Source organism: Rhinoraja longicauda, chromosome 3 (assembly GCF_053455715.1).
Source record: "Rhinoraja longicauda isolate Sanriku21f chromosome 3, sRhiLon1.1, whole genome shotgun sequence".
Lineage (NCBI taxonomy): Eukaryota > Metazoa > Chordata > Chondrichthyes > Rajiformes > Arhynchobatidae > Rhinoraja > Rhinoraja longicauda.
Genome location: NC_135955.1, coordinates 79924934 through 79943445, shown reverse-complemented (window position 1 = coordinate 79943445; position 18512 = coordinate 79924934). Strand labels below are relative to the sequence as shown.

At 39.3% G+C, this 18512-nt stretch overlaps 1 protein-coding gene across 1 annotated transcript in view; it reads left to right on the top strand.

The window, feature by feature from the left end:
- adgrv1 (adhesion G protein-coupled receptor V1) overlaps positions 1 to 18512 on the top strand; it is a 385526-nt gene that overhangs the window by 41541 nt on the left and 325473 nt on the right. Inside the window, exons 12-18 of the mRNA XM_078397039.1 lie at positions 9365 to 9491; positions 10854 to 11039; positions 12272 to 12452; positions 13719 to 13882; positions 15022 to 15145; positions 17349 to 17615; positions 18258 to 18384. Coding sequence (XP_078253165.1) covers positions 9365 to 9491; positions 10854 to 11039; positions 12272 to 12452; positions 13719 to 13882; positions 15022 to 15145; positions 17349 to 17615; positions 18258 to 18384 — 1176 coding nt within the window. The remainder of the gene's footprint in view (positions 1 to 9364; positions 9492 to 10853; positions 11040 to 12271; positions 12453 to 13718; positions 13883 to 15021; positions 15146 to 17348; positions 17616 to 18257; positions 18385 to 18512) is intronic.

Below are 18512 nucleotides of genomic sequence, written 5' to 3'. Positions count from 1 at the left end.
TGACCATTTACTAGCTGACTCTAACTGACTTTACGAGCTGATTAAAAAATTGTTGAATTAAACACAAAAGCACTGATTAAAATTTTTGAAGAGTGGACATCAAAGTTCAATCCCCTCATAAACGTCTGTGTTTATAATTAGCTACAAAATGACAAAAAATCCCTTTGTTTATGTTCACAAGTTATAGGAATAGAATCAGGCCATTCGGTCCATCGAGTCAACTCCGCCGTTAAATCATGGCTAATCTCTGCCTCCGAATCCCATTTTTCAGTCTTCTCCCCATACCCCGTTCTAAACAATAATTTTGTCCAGTTCTGCCTTAAAAATATCCTCTGCCGGTCTCCACAACTCTCTGTGGCAATAGGTTCCACAGATTAACTACCCTCTGACTAAAGAAGTTCCTCCTCACCTCCTTTAGACATTAGACAATAGACAATAGGTGCAGGAGTAGGCCATTCATCCCTTCGAGCCAGCACCGCCATTCAATGCGATCATGGCTGATCACTCTCAATCAGTACCCCGTTCCTGCCTTTTCCCCATACCCCCTCACTCCGCTATCCTTAAGAGCTCTATCCAGCTCTCTCTTGAAAGCATCCAACGAACTGGCCTCCACTGCCTTCTGAGGCAGAGAATTCCACACCTTCACCACTCTCTGACTGAAAAAATTCTTCCTCATCTCCGTTCTAAATGGCCTACCCCTTATTCTTAAACTGTGGCCTCTTGTTCTGGACTCTCCCAACATTGGGAACATGTTTCCTGCCTCTAATGTGTCCAATCCCCTAATTATCTTATATGTTTCAATAAGATCCCCCCTCATCCTTCTAAATTCCAGTGTATACAAGCCTAATTGCTCCAGCCTTTCAACATACGACAGTCCCGCCATTCCGGGAATTAACCTAGTGAACCTACGCTGCACGCCCTCAATAGCAAGAATATCCTTCCTCAAATTTGGAGACCAAAACTGCACACAGTACTCCAGGTGCAGTCTCACCAGGGCCCGGTACAACTGTAGAAGGACCTCTTTGCTCCTATACTCAATTCCTCTTGTTATGAAGGCCAACATTCCATTGGCTTTCTTCACTGCCTGCTGCTTCCTTTCAGTGACTGATGCACTAGGACACCCAGATCTCGTTGAACATCCCCTCTTCCTAACTTGACACCATTCAGATAATAATCTGCCTTTCTATTCTTACTTCCAAAGTGAATAACCTCACACTTATCTACATTAAACTGCATCTGCCATGTATCCGCCCACTCACACAACCTGTCCAAGTCACCCTGCAGCCTTATTGCATCTTCCTCACAATTCACACTACCCCCCAGCTTAGTATCATCTGCAAATTTGCTAATGGTACTTTTAATCCCTTCATCTAAGTCATTAATGTATATCGTAAATAGCTGGGGTCTCAGCACCGAACCTTGCGGTACCCCACTGGTCACTGCCTGCCATTCCGAAAGGGACCCATTTATCCCCACTCTTTGCTTTCTGTCTGTTAACCAATTTTCTATCCATGTCAGTACCCTACCCCCAATACCATGTGCTCTAATTTTGCCCACTAATCTCCTATGTGGGACCTTGTCGAAGGCTTTCTGAAAGTCAAGGTACACCACATCCACCGACTCTCCCCTGTCAATTTTCCTAGTTACATCCTCAAAAAATTCCAGTAGATTTGTCAAGCATGATTTCCCCTTCGTAAATCCATGCTGACTCGGAATGATCCTGTTACTGCTATCCAAATGCTCAGCAATTTCGTCTTTTATAATTGACTCCAGCATCTTCCCCACCACTGATGTCAGACTAACTGGTCTATAATTACCCGTTTTCTCTCTCCCTCCTTTCTTAAAAAGTGGGATAACATTTGCTATCCTCCAATCCACAGGAACTGATCCTGAATCTATAGAACATTGAAAAATGATCTCCAATGCTTCCACTATTTCTAGAGCCACCTCCTTAAGTACCCTGGGATGCAGACCATCAGGCCCTGGGGATTTATCAGCCTTCAGTCCCATCAGTCTACCCAAAACCATTTCCTGCCTAATGTGGATTTCCTTCAGTTCCTCCATCACCCTAGGTTCTCCGGCCCCTAGAACATTTGGGAGATTGTGTGTATCTTCCTCAGTAAAGACAGATCCAAAGTAACGGTTTAACTCGTCTGCCATTTCTTTGTTCCCCATAATAAATTCCCCTGCTTCTGTCTTCAAGGGACCCACATTTGCCTTGACTATTTTTTTCCTCTTCACGTACCTAAAAAAACTTTTGCTATCCTCCTTTATATTATTGGCTAGTTTACCCTCGTACCTCATCTTTTCTCCCCGTATTACCTTTTTAGTTAACTTTTGTTGCTCTTTAAAAGAGTCCCAATCCTCTGTCTTCCCACTCTTCTTTGCTATGTTATACTTCCTCTGCTTAATTTTTATGCTGTCCTTGACTTCCCTCGTCAGCCACAGGTGTCTCTTACTCCCCTTAGAGTCTTTCCGCCTCTTTGGGATAAATTGATCCTGCAACCTCTGCATTATTCCCAGGAATACCTGCCATTGCTGTTCTACCGTCTTCCCTGCTAGGGCCTCCTTCCAGTCAATTTTGGCCAGCTCCTGCCTCATGCCTCTGTAATCCCCTTTGCTATACTGTAATAACAATAAACAATTCTAACAATGCACCCTTTAATTCTGAGGCTGTGATCTCTGGTCCTAGACTCTCCCACCAGTGGAAACATCCCTTCCACATCCACTCTAACTTTCATTATATTGTAAGTTTCCTTTCATTATTTTGTAAGTTTCAATGAGGTTCCCCCTTAACCTTCTAAACTTCAGCGAGTAGAGGCCCAGGGCTGTCAAACACTCATCATCTGCTAACCCACTCATTCCTGGAATTATTCTTGTAAACCTCGTCTGGACCTTCTCCAGAGCCAACACATCCTTCCTCAGATATGGGGCCCAATATAGTAAAATTCCATTGTACATGCTTGCTCTGTTATAGCTATTAATGAGCAGTAATAAAATGACGATCTTCATTTGGATAACACTGCTAATTCCAATTAATTGTAAATACAACTATTCCAAGGCTGTTGCATGTGCAAGCAGCTGTTGTGCTGCCGGCATTAGTGTTGTGTGCCACTGAAAGAGTTACTTTCAGCAGGTGCCTCATGTACATTCTGTAGCGGCAATATAAAAACAGCTTAAGGCTGCTCTTGGAAAATAGGCAGTCAATTGTTTTTTGACTGAAATACCCACTGGTGCCTCAAAGATCTGAAACATTTTTAAAACAATTTTACTTCCATCATCTAAATTGTTATGAGTTGATTTAAAGGCAACTGACTAATTGCTGAATAATAATTATAATCATATTAATGTTGCACAACACAGGTACCCAAACTCAGCTTTTTCATTTTAATTCAGGGAACAGTTCCCTTTGTACATTGTTCAAATTTACTGGTCCAAACAAATTTATTTGTTGGTTCAATTAATGGCCTGATTATGAACGAGACTGAGTTTAGTTCATTGTCACATTTACTGAGGTACAGTAAAAAGCTCCCTTGATAATGGTGAGAAAAGTAGGGTAAAATTAAAGAAAGATTTCAAGACAAACTTTTCATACTCCTTCCTTTCCCCCTGCCCCCATCACCACTTTAGTCAGCATGCCTCCAGTTTTATTTTGAGGCAAACTGCCTCTTGATGAATTATTCTTCAATAATAATCCAGTTGTTACAAAGAAATTGAGTAAACCAGTCATATTCAATTCAAGTGGCAGTGTGGCTTGAGTACCCAGCATTTTGCTAGGTGCACTACATCACATATGTGACTTTTTATTGCATATTTATATTGACTGAGAAAAAAGGATATCAACCCTAATTCAGCATAAATAATCTCCTCACATTGAAAGAAATGTCGCCAAATGGTTCTTGATTTTCTTGGATGCTTATAATAGTGACATATAATACGAATACATGCGCATTTTAAAATGGACATAGGATCAATGTTCTTTCTAAATCTCTGAAATTAAAGTTGCTCAGCTGCTCTAGTTTGCCTGCTTAATGTGTGCAACTTTTACTAACAATCCTCATACATCTGGAACAGTTGTGAACAGATCTTGACATGCCTATTGGTTGTGGGGATGCACTTGTTCAGTGGAAAATACCCAAATGCTTTGAATATGTCAGAAAGCAAATAAATTATCATAATGTTCATGCTATGCCATGTTACAGGAGAAAATCATTTTTTAATCTTCTAAAATGTCTAGTGTTTAAAAAAAACCTTATGATATCAACCGCTCTGTGTCTGCAGGGTTGAGACAGAAAGATTTGTTGTATATTTTGGGTAAGTACAGTGAGTTGTGTTCAGATTTTGCTCAAAACTTTGGTTCTCATTAAGTGTTTCATAAATATTATATTGCAATACCATTGGTTTGCATGTAGCATGATTCAATTCAAGGAAGCATTAGGTTATTGTTACCTTAAGATGTAAGGTGGCTGACTGGAATAACTAGGTTGCTTCCTATTTTCATTTGATTGTTCAACTGCTTATTAACAGATTTAAAAAAATAATGCCATTTGGATTTTATATAAGCTCTTATGCTTTCAACAATTTTATTTCCAGTAACTTTCTTTGCACTACCCATTTGCATTATACAAACAAATAGTTTATTAGAAATATTAAAAAAGAATACTACGTTTTCTTTTGCTATACAGGCCAGTTAAAATTACCTTGCAAAGAACCAGGAGACATAATGTGTTGATGTTTTGGCAACTGCAAAGGCGAATATGTGATTGGACAAAGATCATGCAAATGGATTGTGATATAAGAAAACGTGCAATTTTCCTTTTTGGCAAGAAAAATAAAAAGCCAAATTATCTAACTGATGTGAGATTGCCAAAATCTGATGCAGAGGAAACTGAGTGTCATGGTATATGATCCACTAGTTGCTAATATGTGGATACAGCAAGCAACTAGGAATGTTGCTTCTGATTGCCAATAAAAATAAAATATATAGGGATGTCAAGCTTCAGTTATATCTGCTTCATATTTCAGAATGGTATTGAAGGAGGTCATTTGCCCAATTGAATCTATACTGGCTCTCTTCTTATCCACAACTGCTCCCCCATTCTTTCATGGGAATAATTTGCAATCATCAATTATATTAACAACACCATATCATTGTGATGTGGAGGGTATCCAGAGCAGCAAGGAGTATCCACGTGATTGCAGGGAGAATGTGTCTGGAATTGTACTACCAGCAATACTACTGTCTAGGAAAGAACTGCAGTTGCTAGTTTAAATCGAAGGTAGACCCAAAATGCTGGAGTAACTCAATGGGACAGGCAGCATCTCTGGAGAGAAAGAATGGGTGACGTTTCGGGTCGAGACTCTTCTGGTCTGAAGAAGGGTCTTGACCCGAATCGTCACCCATTCCTTCTCTTCAGCAATACTACTGTGCTGCCCATTCTTCTTAACGGTCTGTTCCTTCACTCAATTTGTAGAATTTAAGGTGACTAATCACAAAAAATGTGTGGAACACAAATTCTTCCACCGATGGGATGGGAAGTGGCTGATGGGGTGGGTATGCTGGTGAATAGTGTATCCAGCAATGTATTGCAAATATATCCAGCAATAATATTTGCAAAGGAATTCTCTGTGCTCCCAATGCAGAGACTGGAGTTTCTCAAAAACACTCTATTGCTCCTTCTCTACTTTGAATGGCAATAGACCAGGAATTCCTAACGAGCCTGTCCCACTAAGGCGATTTTTTTTTAGGTGACTGCCGGCGACTGTCATAGTCGTAGCACGTCACCAAAAGCCGACGACTGGACCCCCCTACGGCAATGTCTACGACAAGCTACAACAACCTACCACCTAGTCGACATCAAACTACCGACAACCAGCGACCCAATCGTCGCGAGTAGGACGTCCACCTACGACCGCACCTACGACAACCTACGACCACACAGGCGACAACCTACGACAACCAAAGTCAACCTACGTCCACCCACGACAAGCTACAACCCTGTCGGCGACAATTGAAGACAATTCACATCATTTTGGCCTCTGGTTTTGAAGCCGGTACCTGTCGCCGGTTGACATAGGTAGTCGCCAATGGAATTCACCGAAGTCAGAAACAGCGACATCCTTCTTCACCTGGCGACGACCTACGATAGCACCTACGTCAGGCGATGTCAAGCTACGCCCTTTGGCGTCAAACCCACTAGCGCCAAAATGTTTTCAACATTCTGAAAATCCAGCGGCAACCAGAAAGACGCTACGACTCCTTGAACGACTAAGACGACAACTCACGACCATACAGGCAACACCCCGGCGACCATGTGGCAACAGCCTAGTCGCCTAAAAAATCACCTAAGTGGGTCAGGGGTTTAAAGGTTTGTGTAGTTGTTACATTTGATCAAGAAAGCTTTGAATATACTCTTGAGTCTTTTCCTCAGTTGCCTAGTAATCCCTTCCTGGAGCACTGGATGGAATGTCTGTTTTGGAACTCTGTTATCGGACCTGCAGATATCATGACCTTTCCACCTTGTCCCAATTACTGCACCTAGGCTTCGATACTACGATATTGGCCTGACATTGAATTGGTTTGAATTGAGTGTACTTGGGGGATTTTGCAGAGATCGCATTGGTGCTCTTTCTCGCCCCCCAAGTGCCTTCAATGCGGGAAGGGTGAAAAGTGGCTACTTTAAGGCTTTGGGTAAATACAAAGGACTACAAATGTTGGTTAACAACAAAAAAAAAGAGACCGAGTGCTGGACACCATCTCTAGAGGACGGGATTAGGTGATGTTTTGAGTCCACAACTTTGTCTTTTAATGTCTTCCACAGATGTTTCCTGACCTGTTGAGTTAATCCAGCACTTTGTGTTTGCTTTAGATAGTCCTGTTTTTAGAAGCATTTTTTTTTTGCAGCACAGGGATTACTGCTACATGACAGAATCATACTTTTACCAGTTTTGATCTTTAAATGCCCTTTTCTTCAGTGGATTAAAGACTGTGCTTCCACATTGAAGGTGATGGTGATTTTAATTGTTAATTTCTGCTTCAAAAGAGGAGTGGTTCTTGAGGTATGGGAATTGTACACTTTTACTGGGGTTTTCAATAAGCCTTTATTATTGGAGAGTAGTGCTATGTCATAGCCACTTGGCACCGAAACAGGCCCTTTGGACAACTGAGTCCATGCTGGCCATTGTCTTTATTAACACTAATCCCATTTTCTTCTTCCTGCATTCAGCTCCTGATTGATTCCACCACTTATCTACATGCTAAGATTCAAGACTCGCCTGCACACCGAGAGATATTTAGTTTAAAACAACAATAAGTTGCCCATTTTGGACAGATATAACTTGAAATTTCCAAATGGGTTGAAGCTTACTGCTGTGGGCAGATGGAAATGTGGTTTGGTTTTCAACAGGGTCAGTCATGTGGCTCCATGACAGAAAAGAGCAGTTTAAATCCTAACCCTAATCCTAATGCATAAATGATGCAGGAAGGAAATTCAGTGGGTCAAGCAGCATCTCTGGACGACATGGACAGGCGACATTTTGGGTCGGGACCCATCTTCAGTCTAATTGTCAAAAGGTGGAGAAAGCTGGCAAAGAGGTGGGAGTGGAACAAAGACTGGCAAGTGATAGGTGGATACAGGTGAGGAGCAGATGGGTGGACAAAGGCTAGAGATGTAAAGGAGACAAAGGGTGTCAGATAAGGAGAGGAGTGCAATGTAAAGGCAGAGGGAGGACTATAGGTGGAAGGCGATGGGTGAGGGGGGAATAGGGGGCTGAAGAAGGGTCCTGATCTGGAATGTTGCTGCTCCATTCCCTCCTGAGATGCTGTCTGACCTGCTAAGTTACTCCAGCAGGTCGTATTTTACTCATGAATGGCAAATGTGCATGCTTGCTAATGAAGCAAGCCCAGTAGAAGTAGTGTATCTAAGGTCTCAGATGATCATGGAGTAACTAGTATTAAGGTTATGGTTGTTTGTTCTTAAGGTAGAGATGCATGTTGACAAACAATTATTCCGAAATCGAATGTCAGGAGTGCTGTAGACTTAATGAAAATAATTAAGATATTATTTACAAAGAATTTTGTAACAATATTCAACATGAATTGGTGGTCAACATGACATGGCAACAAAAAGGAAACAACTTGGTCCTTCGGGAATATGGTGCATGAGTTTTGGAGTTGGTCTTTTGATATAATTTTGAGATTTTGTAAAAGTGTCACAGATACACCTTGATTGCATGAACTGTTTATTTGAGCACTGGGCAATTGACATTGAATTTCTGCATGTTTTGCATGCAACAAAGATTCCAGCAATTCAATGAGGCACTTCCTTTTGGAGCATTCCCAGGGAAATTAGATCAAGTAGTCACCAACATTGGTCACTACAGAAACAACTAGATTCTGCCAGTGTTGCACTGGACTGGGATCCAAGTTAAAAAAAGTTGTGTTACTAGCTTCTTTCCTTTAAAGTACAGTTCGCTACGATGCCGATCTGCATCATCTGTTGTTCTCTGCTCCGATGACACTCATTTCTCAAATCTACCAACAGCTCCAAACCCCAAAGGAGACCCTGATCTCCACCCCCTTCGGGCATTGGAACCTCAGGCCAAATTGACGCTTCACAAAGCATAACCAAATGTGTGATGTTGATATTTGATGCCTGAGGGTTTGGCTGCCATTCAGTTTTGCAGTGTTGGACGCCCGGCCACATGACAAACTGCAATGGTGCACTATGATTTCTGGTGAAGGCGGTTTTCTCTTACATTCAGGTTATTTATGAATTAGTATGTGTAGCATGTGCTAGGAATGGAATGATAAATGAGAGAATTATGGTGTATAACAATGATTTAAACTGAGTGTGTAAAAAAAACATGTGAATTACTCAGCATGTCAGGTTGCTTCTGTGAAAAGATTAACAGGGTTAAAGCTTCAAGGCACTTGTTTTCAGATTCAAATCCTGTGTATTGTTGGAGACTTTTCATTTTTTAGCAATTTAGTAAATGTGCACTACTAAATTGAATAAATTGTTGTACTGATTCAATATCAATTATCTAATTGTTTATTTCTTGTGAGCGTGCTTGATAATTTGTTCTTAATATTTTGTAGCATTGAGATGCTGCACACATTTTTGTGACGATGTTTGCTGTGTACTTTGGTGAAAATTCACCTTTTGGTTTTGATTTGCTTTGAAAACATGATTTTTATCATTTATGGCTGCATGAGGTTCTTGCATTAAAAAAATATACATTGCATAATTTGTAAGATTTTAAGTTGCCTGTAATTAACATTTTACTTCTATTTGAATGCATGTGATTGTTTTCTGTGAAACTATGGGAGTCATAGATTTTTGACTTCACATTTCATTTACAGAGCTAGCCCAGAAAATCAGATCATGAAATCAAATTACATTAGTAGAAAAATAATTATTTTACAAAATGATGACCCGGGTGGAGTATTCGAATTCTCCTCGGAGACAAGAGGACCATATTTTGTGCAGGTGAGGCTGGATGAATGATGAAGATTATTACTGTGGCCACAAACGTGAGTGTATATTGGAGCTGTGGGTGTACATCGGAGCGTGATACATATATTGTGAACATATGGGCTGTTCCTGTGCTGTATTCTATGTTCTAAATGAAATAAAGATGTTTATATATATATATATTATATGTGTGTGTGTATATGTGTGTGTGTGTGTGTATATATATGTATATATATATATATATGTGTGTGTGTATATATATATATATACGTGTGTGTATATATATATATGTGTGTGTGTGTGTGTATATATATATATGTGTGCTGCTGAGCCGGATGGCCACAACGCATAGATCAACTTGCACTTTACCCTGTCCAAAACTGTTACAACTGTTCGTTTCGTTGGGTTGCTGCTGTCTAAATTACCTAAATTAGTGCATCGTATGGGAGGCGCATTCCCAATCTCGTTGTACCCCTGGGTACAATGACAATAAAGATATATTGTATTGTATTGTGTGTATATGTATATGTATATGTGTATATATATCTGTGTGTGTGTATGTGGATATACAAGGTTTCTAATTGTCATGTGTACTGAGTGAGGTACAGTGAAAACCTTTGTTTTGTGCGCTATCCAGTCAGGTCAGATACACTATATATAAATACTATCAAGTCAAACTAAAATTTGGATCCAATTAGCTAGCTCACCTTGGATCCTATGTGTCTTAAATTCCTTACTAGATTTCATATAGAAGACATCTGCCTTTATCAATCTCCTGTGTTACCTCATTAAAAAAACTCAATCAAATTATGGACCTAGGATCTCCCCTACACAAGCTATGCCCTTCAAAATTTATGAATTCTCAGAAATTCTAAGGAAGCATTCTTACCATTGACGTTAGGCTCACTGGATTGCACTTGCATTAACATCCCAGTTGCCTTAGATAAACATTAGGTACTTCCAATCTCATGTTATTTAACTTGTGGCTAGCAAAGCTGCCAAAATATCTGTTAGGATTTCCCACTATCTACTTCTTTGATTTCCATAGGATTCTGAGATAGACCCTATCCAGCCCCGAGGAATTATTTACTGTTGCATGGTCCAAGATATCTAATGCCACCACCTTAATAGTGACACTAAAGTCATTATTTATATTCGTGTTTGAGATAGATATATACACCGAGGGGAATTGAGTTGAGGCCAAAATCATGTCAGCTGCATCTTATTGAATGGTGGTTCAGGCTTGACAAGCATTGTGGCATTCACCTCCATCTCCACTTGCTTGCTTTTTGTTCACTGCAATGTTACTGTGATATTTTTCTTCAGCTGTGATTGATTCATTCATTTGTGTTGGTGACAAATATTTTTTTCTCATAGGAAGGTGTTGCCTTTGAACTCAAGATTGTACGATACCACGGTGCACTTCTGAAGCAATTCTTACGCTATGTTGTGGAACCAAAAGAAACTTTTGAGTTTTATGGGAATACGGGAATTTTGGAATTTGACCCCGGTGAAAGGGAGGTGGCAATAACATTGTTAGCAAGACAGGATGACGTACCAGAGGTAAGGTTTCGGGTTATTCTTTTCCAGAGCTTTGATATGTTCATTTGTTCATAATATCTTCAATAATAAATGTTGAATGACAGAATATTTTGTTCATGAGGAGATTCTTTAGAATTTTTCTTCAAAGTATTTCTTTAAAACCTTCCTGTGCTGAATGCAGTGGCCATTCAGATGCAATTGAGTAGTGCTTTATTTTAAAAAAAACACAGCTTGCATTTGTATAGTTCCTTGTACAACTTCAGAACTTTGCAATTTACTGTAGACCAATGACACTGTTCTGAATGCCAAACATGACAGGCAATTTTCACACAAATAACCTCAGAACAGCAATGTAATAATGAATAAGTGTAGAAAGACAAAGAAAATTTGTAATTGTTACTATGATGTAGCATTCTGCCAAAACCTGTTCTTTAATTGAAGGCCTTGCTGCCATTGAAAGAATACACGTTATGATGGATTTTTCACAACTTTGCTTCACGTTGGTTTGCATCTAATACAATCAGATAATTGGATTACAATTGCAATTACAATTACAATTACAATTACAATTGACAACTACATTTTTATTCATCCTCTCTCATTTCCAAAGGTTTTTCAATATTTTGCTATCTGCTATTGGTAAATCAAAATCACTTCTGAGTATCAGTACAAACCTACACCCGGTCACTAAATGAACTGTCAGTGCTGGCTATGGATTTCCATTGTTCCAGCAGTTCAGGAACATTATATTTGTAAGCCATCCAATCTTTACTTATACTTAAACATTCAATGCTGTTTGCAACCAGATACACTTCACTGTTAAGGGTGTTGATTGACACAGTATTGACTTGTTTTTTCATGTTTTATTGGGTATCTCAGTCTGAATAAGAAAAAATAATTCTTCTCTTTGTTCGAAGCTTTTGAATTTTAGTTTAGTTACTTTTGTTTATTGTCACGTGTACTGAATACAGTGAGAAGCTTTAGTTGTGTGCTAACCAGTCGGCAGAAAGACAATACATGATTAGAATTGATCAATTTACAGTGTGTAGATCCATGATGAATAACATTTAGTGCAAGGTAAAGCCAGCAAAGTTCGATCAAGGATCGTCCAAGGGTCACCAAAGAGGTAGATTCTGTAGTGGTTCAGGACTGCTCTCTGGTTGTGCTATTTTTGCTTCTCATGTTATTTAATTTTCATGAAGAATGTGGGTGACAGATTAACGCCTCCTGTTTACTCGTTGACTTGTTCCCAGCTGGATGAACGCTATTCTGCAATACTCAGCAGCCATGGTATACAACCAAGCAAATTAGGAGTTGCTACTCAAGTCAATATAACAGTTAAGAAGAATGATGACCCTCATGGTGTGTTGCAGTTCAACACTCTGGAATCGACAAAAAGCATAAATGAAAGCAAGGATAACATTTTAAACAAAGGTAAACGCAACAACACTAGCTTTACAAATGATCCAAATAATGATTTTGCTTTCTTCTTAAATTCTTGCACATCCTCTTAAAAATTAAAATGACTTTATGAGCAGACAAGGTTTTAATCCATCAATATTTGCCTAATCTTTGATTAGGAGCATAAAATAATCCAGGTGCCGCTCATTTCTTTATTTTGGCAAAAGTACACGCTGTCAGGGCTCTCTGAGGGAACGTGAAAACTGAACAATGTTTGCCAGGGACCAGAAACACAACTGGGATTGTGGATAGTAACCTAACTCTTCAAACACTGGTTGTGAAAAGATACAAGGAGGTTCATTAGTATCCTGACACAAAACTTGGTGTCTGGGGTTAATAAATATATATATTTTGTCATACAAGTCATGGACTGCAACAAAGTAATTTGCAACCTTTTTTGCCGCCCAAATCCTGGGACCCATTCAACTAGTATACTAGAAAGGTGAATTTATAAGCGTGTGGGTGGGGAAGTAGAAATTGGAACATGAGAGCTTTTCTTACAAACATGGAAATACCTCACTTGTATTGGCGCTGAAATTCTTGGGTCATTGGGATCCTGGACAGGAGATGAAATACAAGTCTACACATGTTGCACCTCAAACAAAGACAATAATTATTTTTTTGCACCCCAGAAAGTACCCAACTGCAGCACAAACTGGATATATTAAATACCTGGTAGGCCTGCAAAGCCCACATTTCTTGAATAGAGTCTCAGAGTGTGGAAACAGGCCCTTCGGCTCAACTTGCCCACCCCGGCCAACATGTCCCAACTGCACTAGTCCCACCTGTCTGTGTTTGGCCCATATCTCTCCAAACCTGCCCTATCCATGTACCTGTCTAACTGTTTCTTAAATGTTGGGATAGTCCCAGCCTCAACTGCCTCATCTGGCAGCTTGTTCCATACACCCACCACCCTTTGTGTGAATAAAGGGTGTGAATAAATGAATAGGAAAATGTTTTGTTGTCTCTCTGCCAAAGGTACTGTCAGATTAGTTCACATTCTTAAACTCAACCAAGTGAAATAGTTTGTGGTCACATCAGTGTCGATAATTATGGAAAACCTGTCCAGATGAATGAGTTTGTCTTGAGTGTTCAGGACCTCTTGGCTGCATTAGTTGTCCCTGCAGCCTTCATTTGAGAACAGAGAACCAAATGGTGTTTCAGGCTTATTAACTGACTTTTTCTTTATGTTGCTCACTTAATAATTACTGAATTTAGTATTTTTCATCAACTTGACAGCTGACTTTACTGTAATCCGCGACCGAGGAACATTTGGCAGTGTTGATGTTCACTGGAGATTGGAGCCTGCGTTCACTAATGATGTTTACCCTGTCCAAGGTGTGGCCAGCTTTAAAAGTGGTGAATCTTCAAAGAATATCACTCTCCAATCCCTTCCTGATTTGGTGAGTTTTGGCTTTGTCTAATTCAGTATATTCTGATGATAATGGCGTATTTAAAATAAAAAGCTAAAGTTCAAACTATTTAAGTGAGGGGAAAAAAAAAATCTTGATGATACCGATGTCAGTCCATGCTCATCTTAAGATTTGAAATGGCTGGGGACAGAAATAATTTCAGGTGAACAATTGATCCTTGCTCCAAGTAAATTAACTTTTAATTTCTGACTGGATGGGGACTCGAGTTTATATATTTGTTAAAAGTTCATCACATGCTTGTTATGTGGAAATATATGGATATGTTTGTTGGGATTTCCAGGTGAGATTTGAAATGAAAATTTGTTGCCGCAAGTACCTGATGGAAATCTTGCTCTCGTGCACCTTGGTTTCCTCTGGAAGTTTTGGGATGATAAGCTGATTCACTTTAATAAAATAAGACATGCGCAGAATATACATGTTTATTATTCACTTTTAAGTTTCAAAAGACCTTTTAGTAATTGTGCCAGGTGTGCTAAATTTCAATGAAACCGAGAGAGCAGCAATGTCAAAATCCTGATAGGGCACTTTTCTGGTAGGATTCCAATTTGTTAAGTTTCTACCAAAACTGATGATGCTTAAAATACTTTGGTCACTTGTTTCATTTATTTTATCTCCAGATATTTTCTCGAGGAATATTATTCCCTGTTGTTATCAAGTATGTTACATTTTGGCTTCCTAAAGGGTCTGATATTAAAGGAGTCAAACCTAATTGATCTTCCAAGTTGGTTGTGGCTTTGTGACTTGTGAATTCTCTTTGACTTTGATGTTCCCTCAAGAAAAAAAAGCTATTGAGTCCGATTTAATCCGGATTCTAAATCTCAAGCAAAAAAACAAAAAAAAACAATGTCCTGGAGATCTAAAATAACACGAATGTTTGAAATTCTCAACAATTGATTGCACTCACTGCCTTATTTTTATATCAAGGCTGCTTTGCAGTGGCACATGTTTTCCAGTTAATTTACATAGAAAAGCTAAAATAATTTTCTTTTTTCTTTATTCACGATTTTTTTCTCACTGCTGAAAAGGAAATGATTCCCAACTTATTACACTAACTAAAGCTGTAAGTAAGTTGGTCAATTTACTTTATTATCTTTCTGCTCTCTACTAAGGTTCCTGAGGAAGTTGAAACTTTCGTAATCATCCTTTGGAATATCACTGGCGGTGCCAGGCTTGGCAGTGCACTGAATGCAACGTTGCTCATTAATAAAAATGATGATCCCATTTATTTTGAAGGTTTGCTTCACTTCCATTAATATTTCTCCAATAAACATTTTCACAATTGTCCAGAATTCATAACAACAGATGAAACTGCATGAAGAGATGTTTGGGACCTTCTCCCTGCACTTCCTTTCTTCCACCCTGCCTGGTTCCATCTGGCCATCATCCATCCACTTATCACTTTGCAGCCCATCCTGTCCTTTCCTCCACCTAATCCCATCCGGCCCAAGGCTTTTCCTCATCTGTTAACTAAAAGCTTCTGCCTCCAGACTCGGTGCTTACCTTCCCCTACTTGGTTCCATCCACCCATCATCCCCACCGGGCGGCACAGTGGTGCAGCGGTAGAGTTGCTGCCTTACAGCGAATGCATCGCCGGAGACTCGGGTTCGATCCTGACTACGGGTGCTGTACTGTATGGAGTTTGTACGTTCTCCCCGTGACCTGCGTGGGTTTTCTCTGAGATCTTCGGGTTCCTCCCACACTCCAAAGACGTACAGGTTTGTAGGTTAATTGGCTGGGCAAATGTTAAAAAAAATATTGTCCCTTCTGGGTGTAGGATAGTGTTAATGTGCGGGGATCGCTGGGTGACGCAGACCCGGTGGGCCGAAGGGCCTGTTTCTGCGCTGTATCTCTTTTAAAAAAAAAAAATCTAAAAAAACCTCACCTGGTTCTACCTGTCACCTGCCAGCCCCTGTCACATCCCTCTCTCTCACCTCTTTGTACCCCGAGCTACTTTGGAGTACAAGTCGACTGATGGGAGTGAAGTATTTGTAATTACCTTGAATAAAAGCGCAGTATTGAAATACAGCATTTGAGAGTCAAGGTAATATAATTGTCATATGTAAATTCAACGGAACAATTCTTGCTGTAGTTTAACAGGCCTGTAAACACAATAACACACATAATATGCAATAATTAACAATACAAAAAATAATAACCATAATAGTAGGCAATCATAATAATGTGATAACCAAAATCTATTTATGCAACCAAAGATGGAGTCCAAATATCATTTGCTGATGTTGGGCTCCTTCCTGATGGCAATAGCAAAATGAGAGTGTGGCCTGGGTAGCATGTGTGTTTGTTAATATTGGTTACCTTTGACGCATTGACTGTAACAAACCAAGACGATTTGCAATGGAAACAACCAGGTTATATTGTAATATAAATTCCGAACTTCATTTGAAACACTCTTATTCCTTGCCCTATTTCAAAACAAGATGACTATAAAAGTTTCCTTTCGGCATCTGGAATAATATAAATTTCCTTTACTATGGCATTTTAAAAAGCTCTGTGAATGAAATATGATGCTCTACCATAAAATAACTCCTCACAGGAGCCGTTCCTGAAGATCATGATAAGTCTTGATAAGTCCTGCATGGTGGCGCAGCGGTAGAGTTGCTGCCTGACAGCGCTTACAGTGCCAGAGACCCGGTTTCAATCCTGGCTACGGGTGCTTGGCTGTACAGAGTTTGTACGTGCTCCCTGTGACTTGCATGGGTTTAGCCCAATTGGTGGGGTAATCGGTGATTAGTACAGGTGTCAGAGATTATGGGGAGAAGGCAGGAGAATGGGGTTATAAGGGAGAGATAGATCAGCCATGATTGAATGGCAGAGTATACTTGATGGGCCGAATGGCCTAATTCTACTCATTCCTTATGACCTTATGACCTGAAAGGCCTGTTTCCATGCTGCATCTCTAAACTAAACTAAAATAAACTAAACTAATAATAAAGACTGAATAGAAAGGAGATTACAGCACAAAAGCTCTGTTATTTTCTGACTTGGCAGATGGTGTTGATCTGTGCTCATCATTAGTAAAGCTTCTCTCAGCTATTAACATCATGCCAAGTTATCTCTATGCCACGCTGCCACTTTGTGAACACAATACTGGAAACCGCAAATGTATAACAGGACTTTCTGTTCTGACTAATCACTGGATAATTCCTCTTGTACTTTTTGACTGGAAGTGGTGTTCATTGAATACAATCTGAATAATAGCCAGAACAGAAAGAAACATTGCACATATTCATCCTGCACTCTTGACCACCTTATAATGTACTTGCCCACGGAACTCCTTTCTGCTGCATAGCACTTAAAGGCATCCTTTTGTCACAGTACAAGGCACACAAATGTATTATCTAATTCGAAATGTGTTTCATATTCCTCTTGGTATTTAGTGTTGGAAAAACTGATCCTTGTTTGACTTTAACTGTAGAGCCAGTTGTCATCAGAGTCCAAGAAGGTACTGTTGGCAATTTCACCGTTGTTAGAAATGGATCCACAGACTTTGTGGTGGTTGTTGTCTACAATGTTGAAAGTGGAGGAGCCTTGCAAAGTGAAGGAGATTTTCATTCCGTAACTGAAAACATGACACTGGTATTTGAAGTTGGAGAAAAAACGAAGAACATTTCTGTGATTATTAATGAAGATGATATTCCTGAAACTGATGAAATGTTCTACATTGTGTTACTTAATTCTACAGGTACTGTAAACTGCTTTCCTTCAACATTAATTGGATGTATTTGCAAGCTGTCATTAGGACTTGTATTTTCTTTTAGAGAGTAAAAATGCTAATTACTACATGGTTATGTTCAATATTTGTCATAGTAATAGATAACTGCAAATTGTAAGTAGAGCCATAGTGGCCAATATTTTTCTAAGAACAATTTTGTTAATTAAATAGTGTGGTCAGAATTGACTTGGTAAAATGAAATAATTGTTGAGCCATTTTCACCCAGAAGATGTTAGAAACCTAGTCCATTATTTATTAAATATACATGAGGGTGTTCACTGGGTTGGCGACTGGATTCGCTTCAGTAGCCAGTACAGAAGGATTGTTTTTTTGGAAGAATTCAAACCTGCTTCAAACCTGCTTCAAACCTGCTTCATGAATTTGGCATCTGATTTTTGCTTATTCTCGGTTTATAAATCTTTTGCAAACCATTTTTGAAAGAAACATTTAGTGTACAGAATAAGTTTAATATACCTATTTCTGAAGGATATATTTCAAAATGCCTTGTTCGTTAAAAGAACATGAATAGAATATTAATGGAATCAATATTTCATCTGCTATGTCTTTGTTCCAAAAGGTTATTGTGTACTGACTTCCATTTAATTGTCCTAGGAGATGCTATTGTTTATGCACCTGAGAGAGCCACTGTTATTATTGAAGCAAATGATGATCCTAATGGAATCTTTTCACTGGACCCTTCTGAAAAGACAGTTTTTGAAGGAATGACCACCAATTTTATGTAAGTAGTAAAACGTTTTTAAAAGGCAAAGTCAAATTTCACGCAGCTGGGTAAGTAAAAAAAAAACCCAATTGGTAACAAAGATACTATAGGTACTTCTGTCCAAGAATGTGGTATGCTCTTTGTGG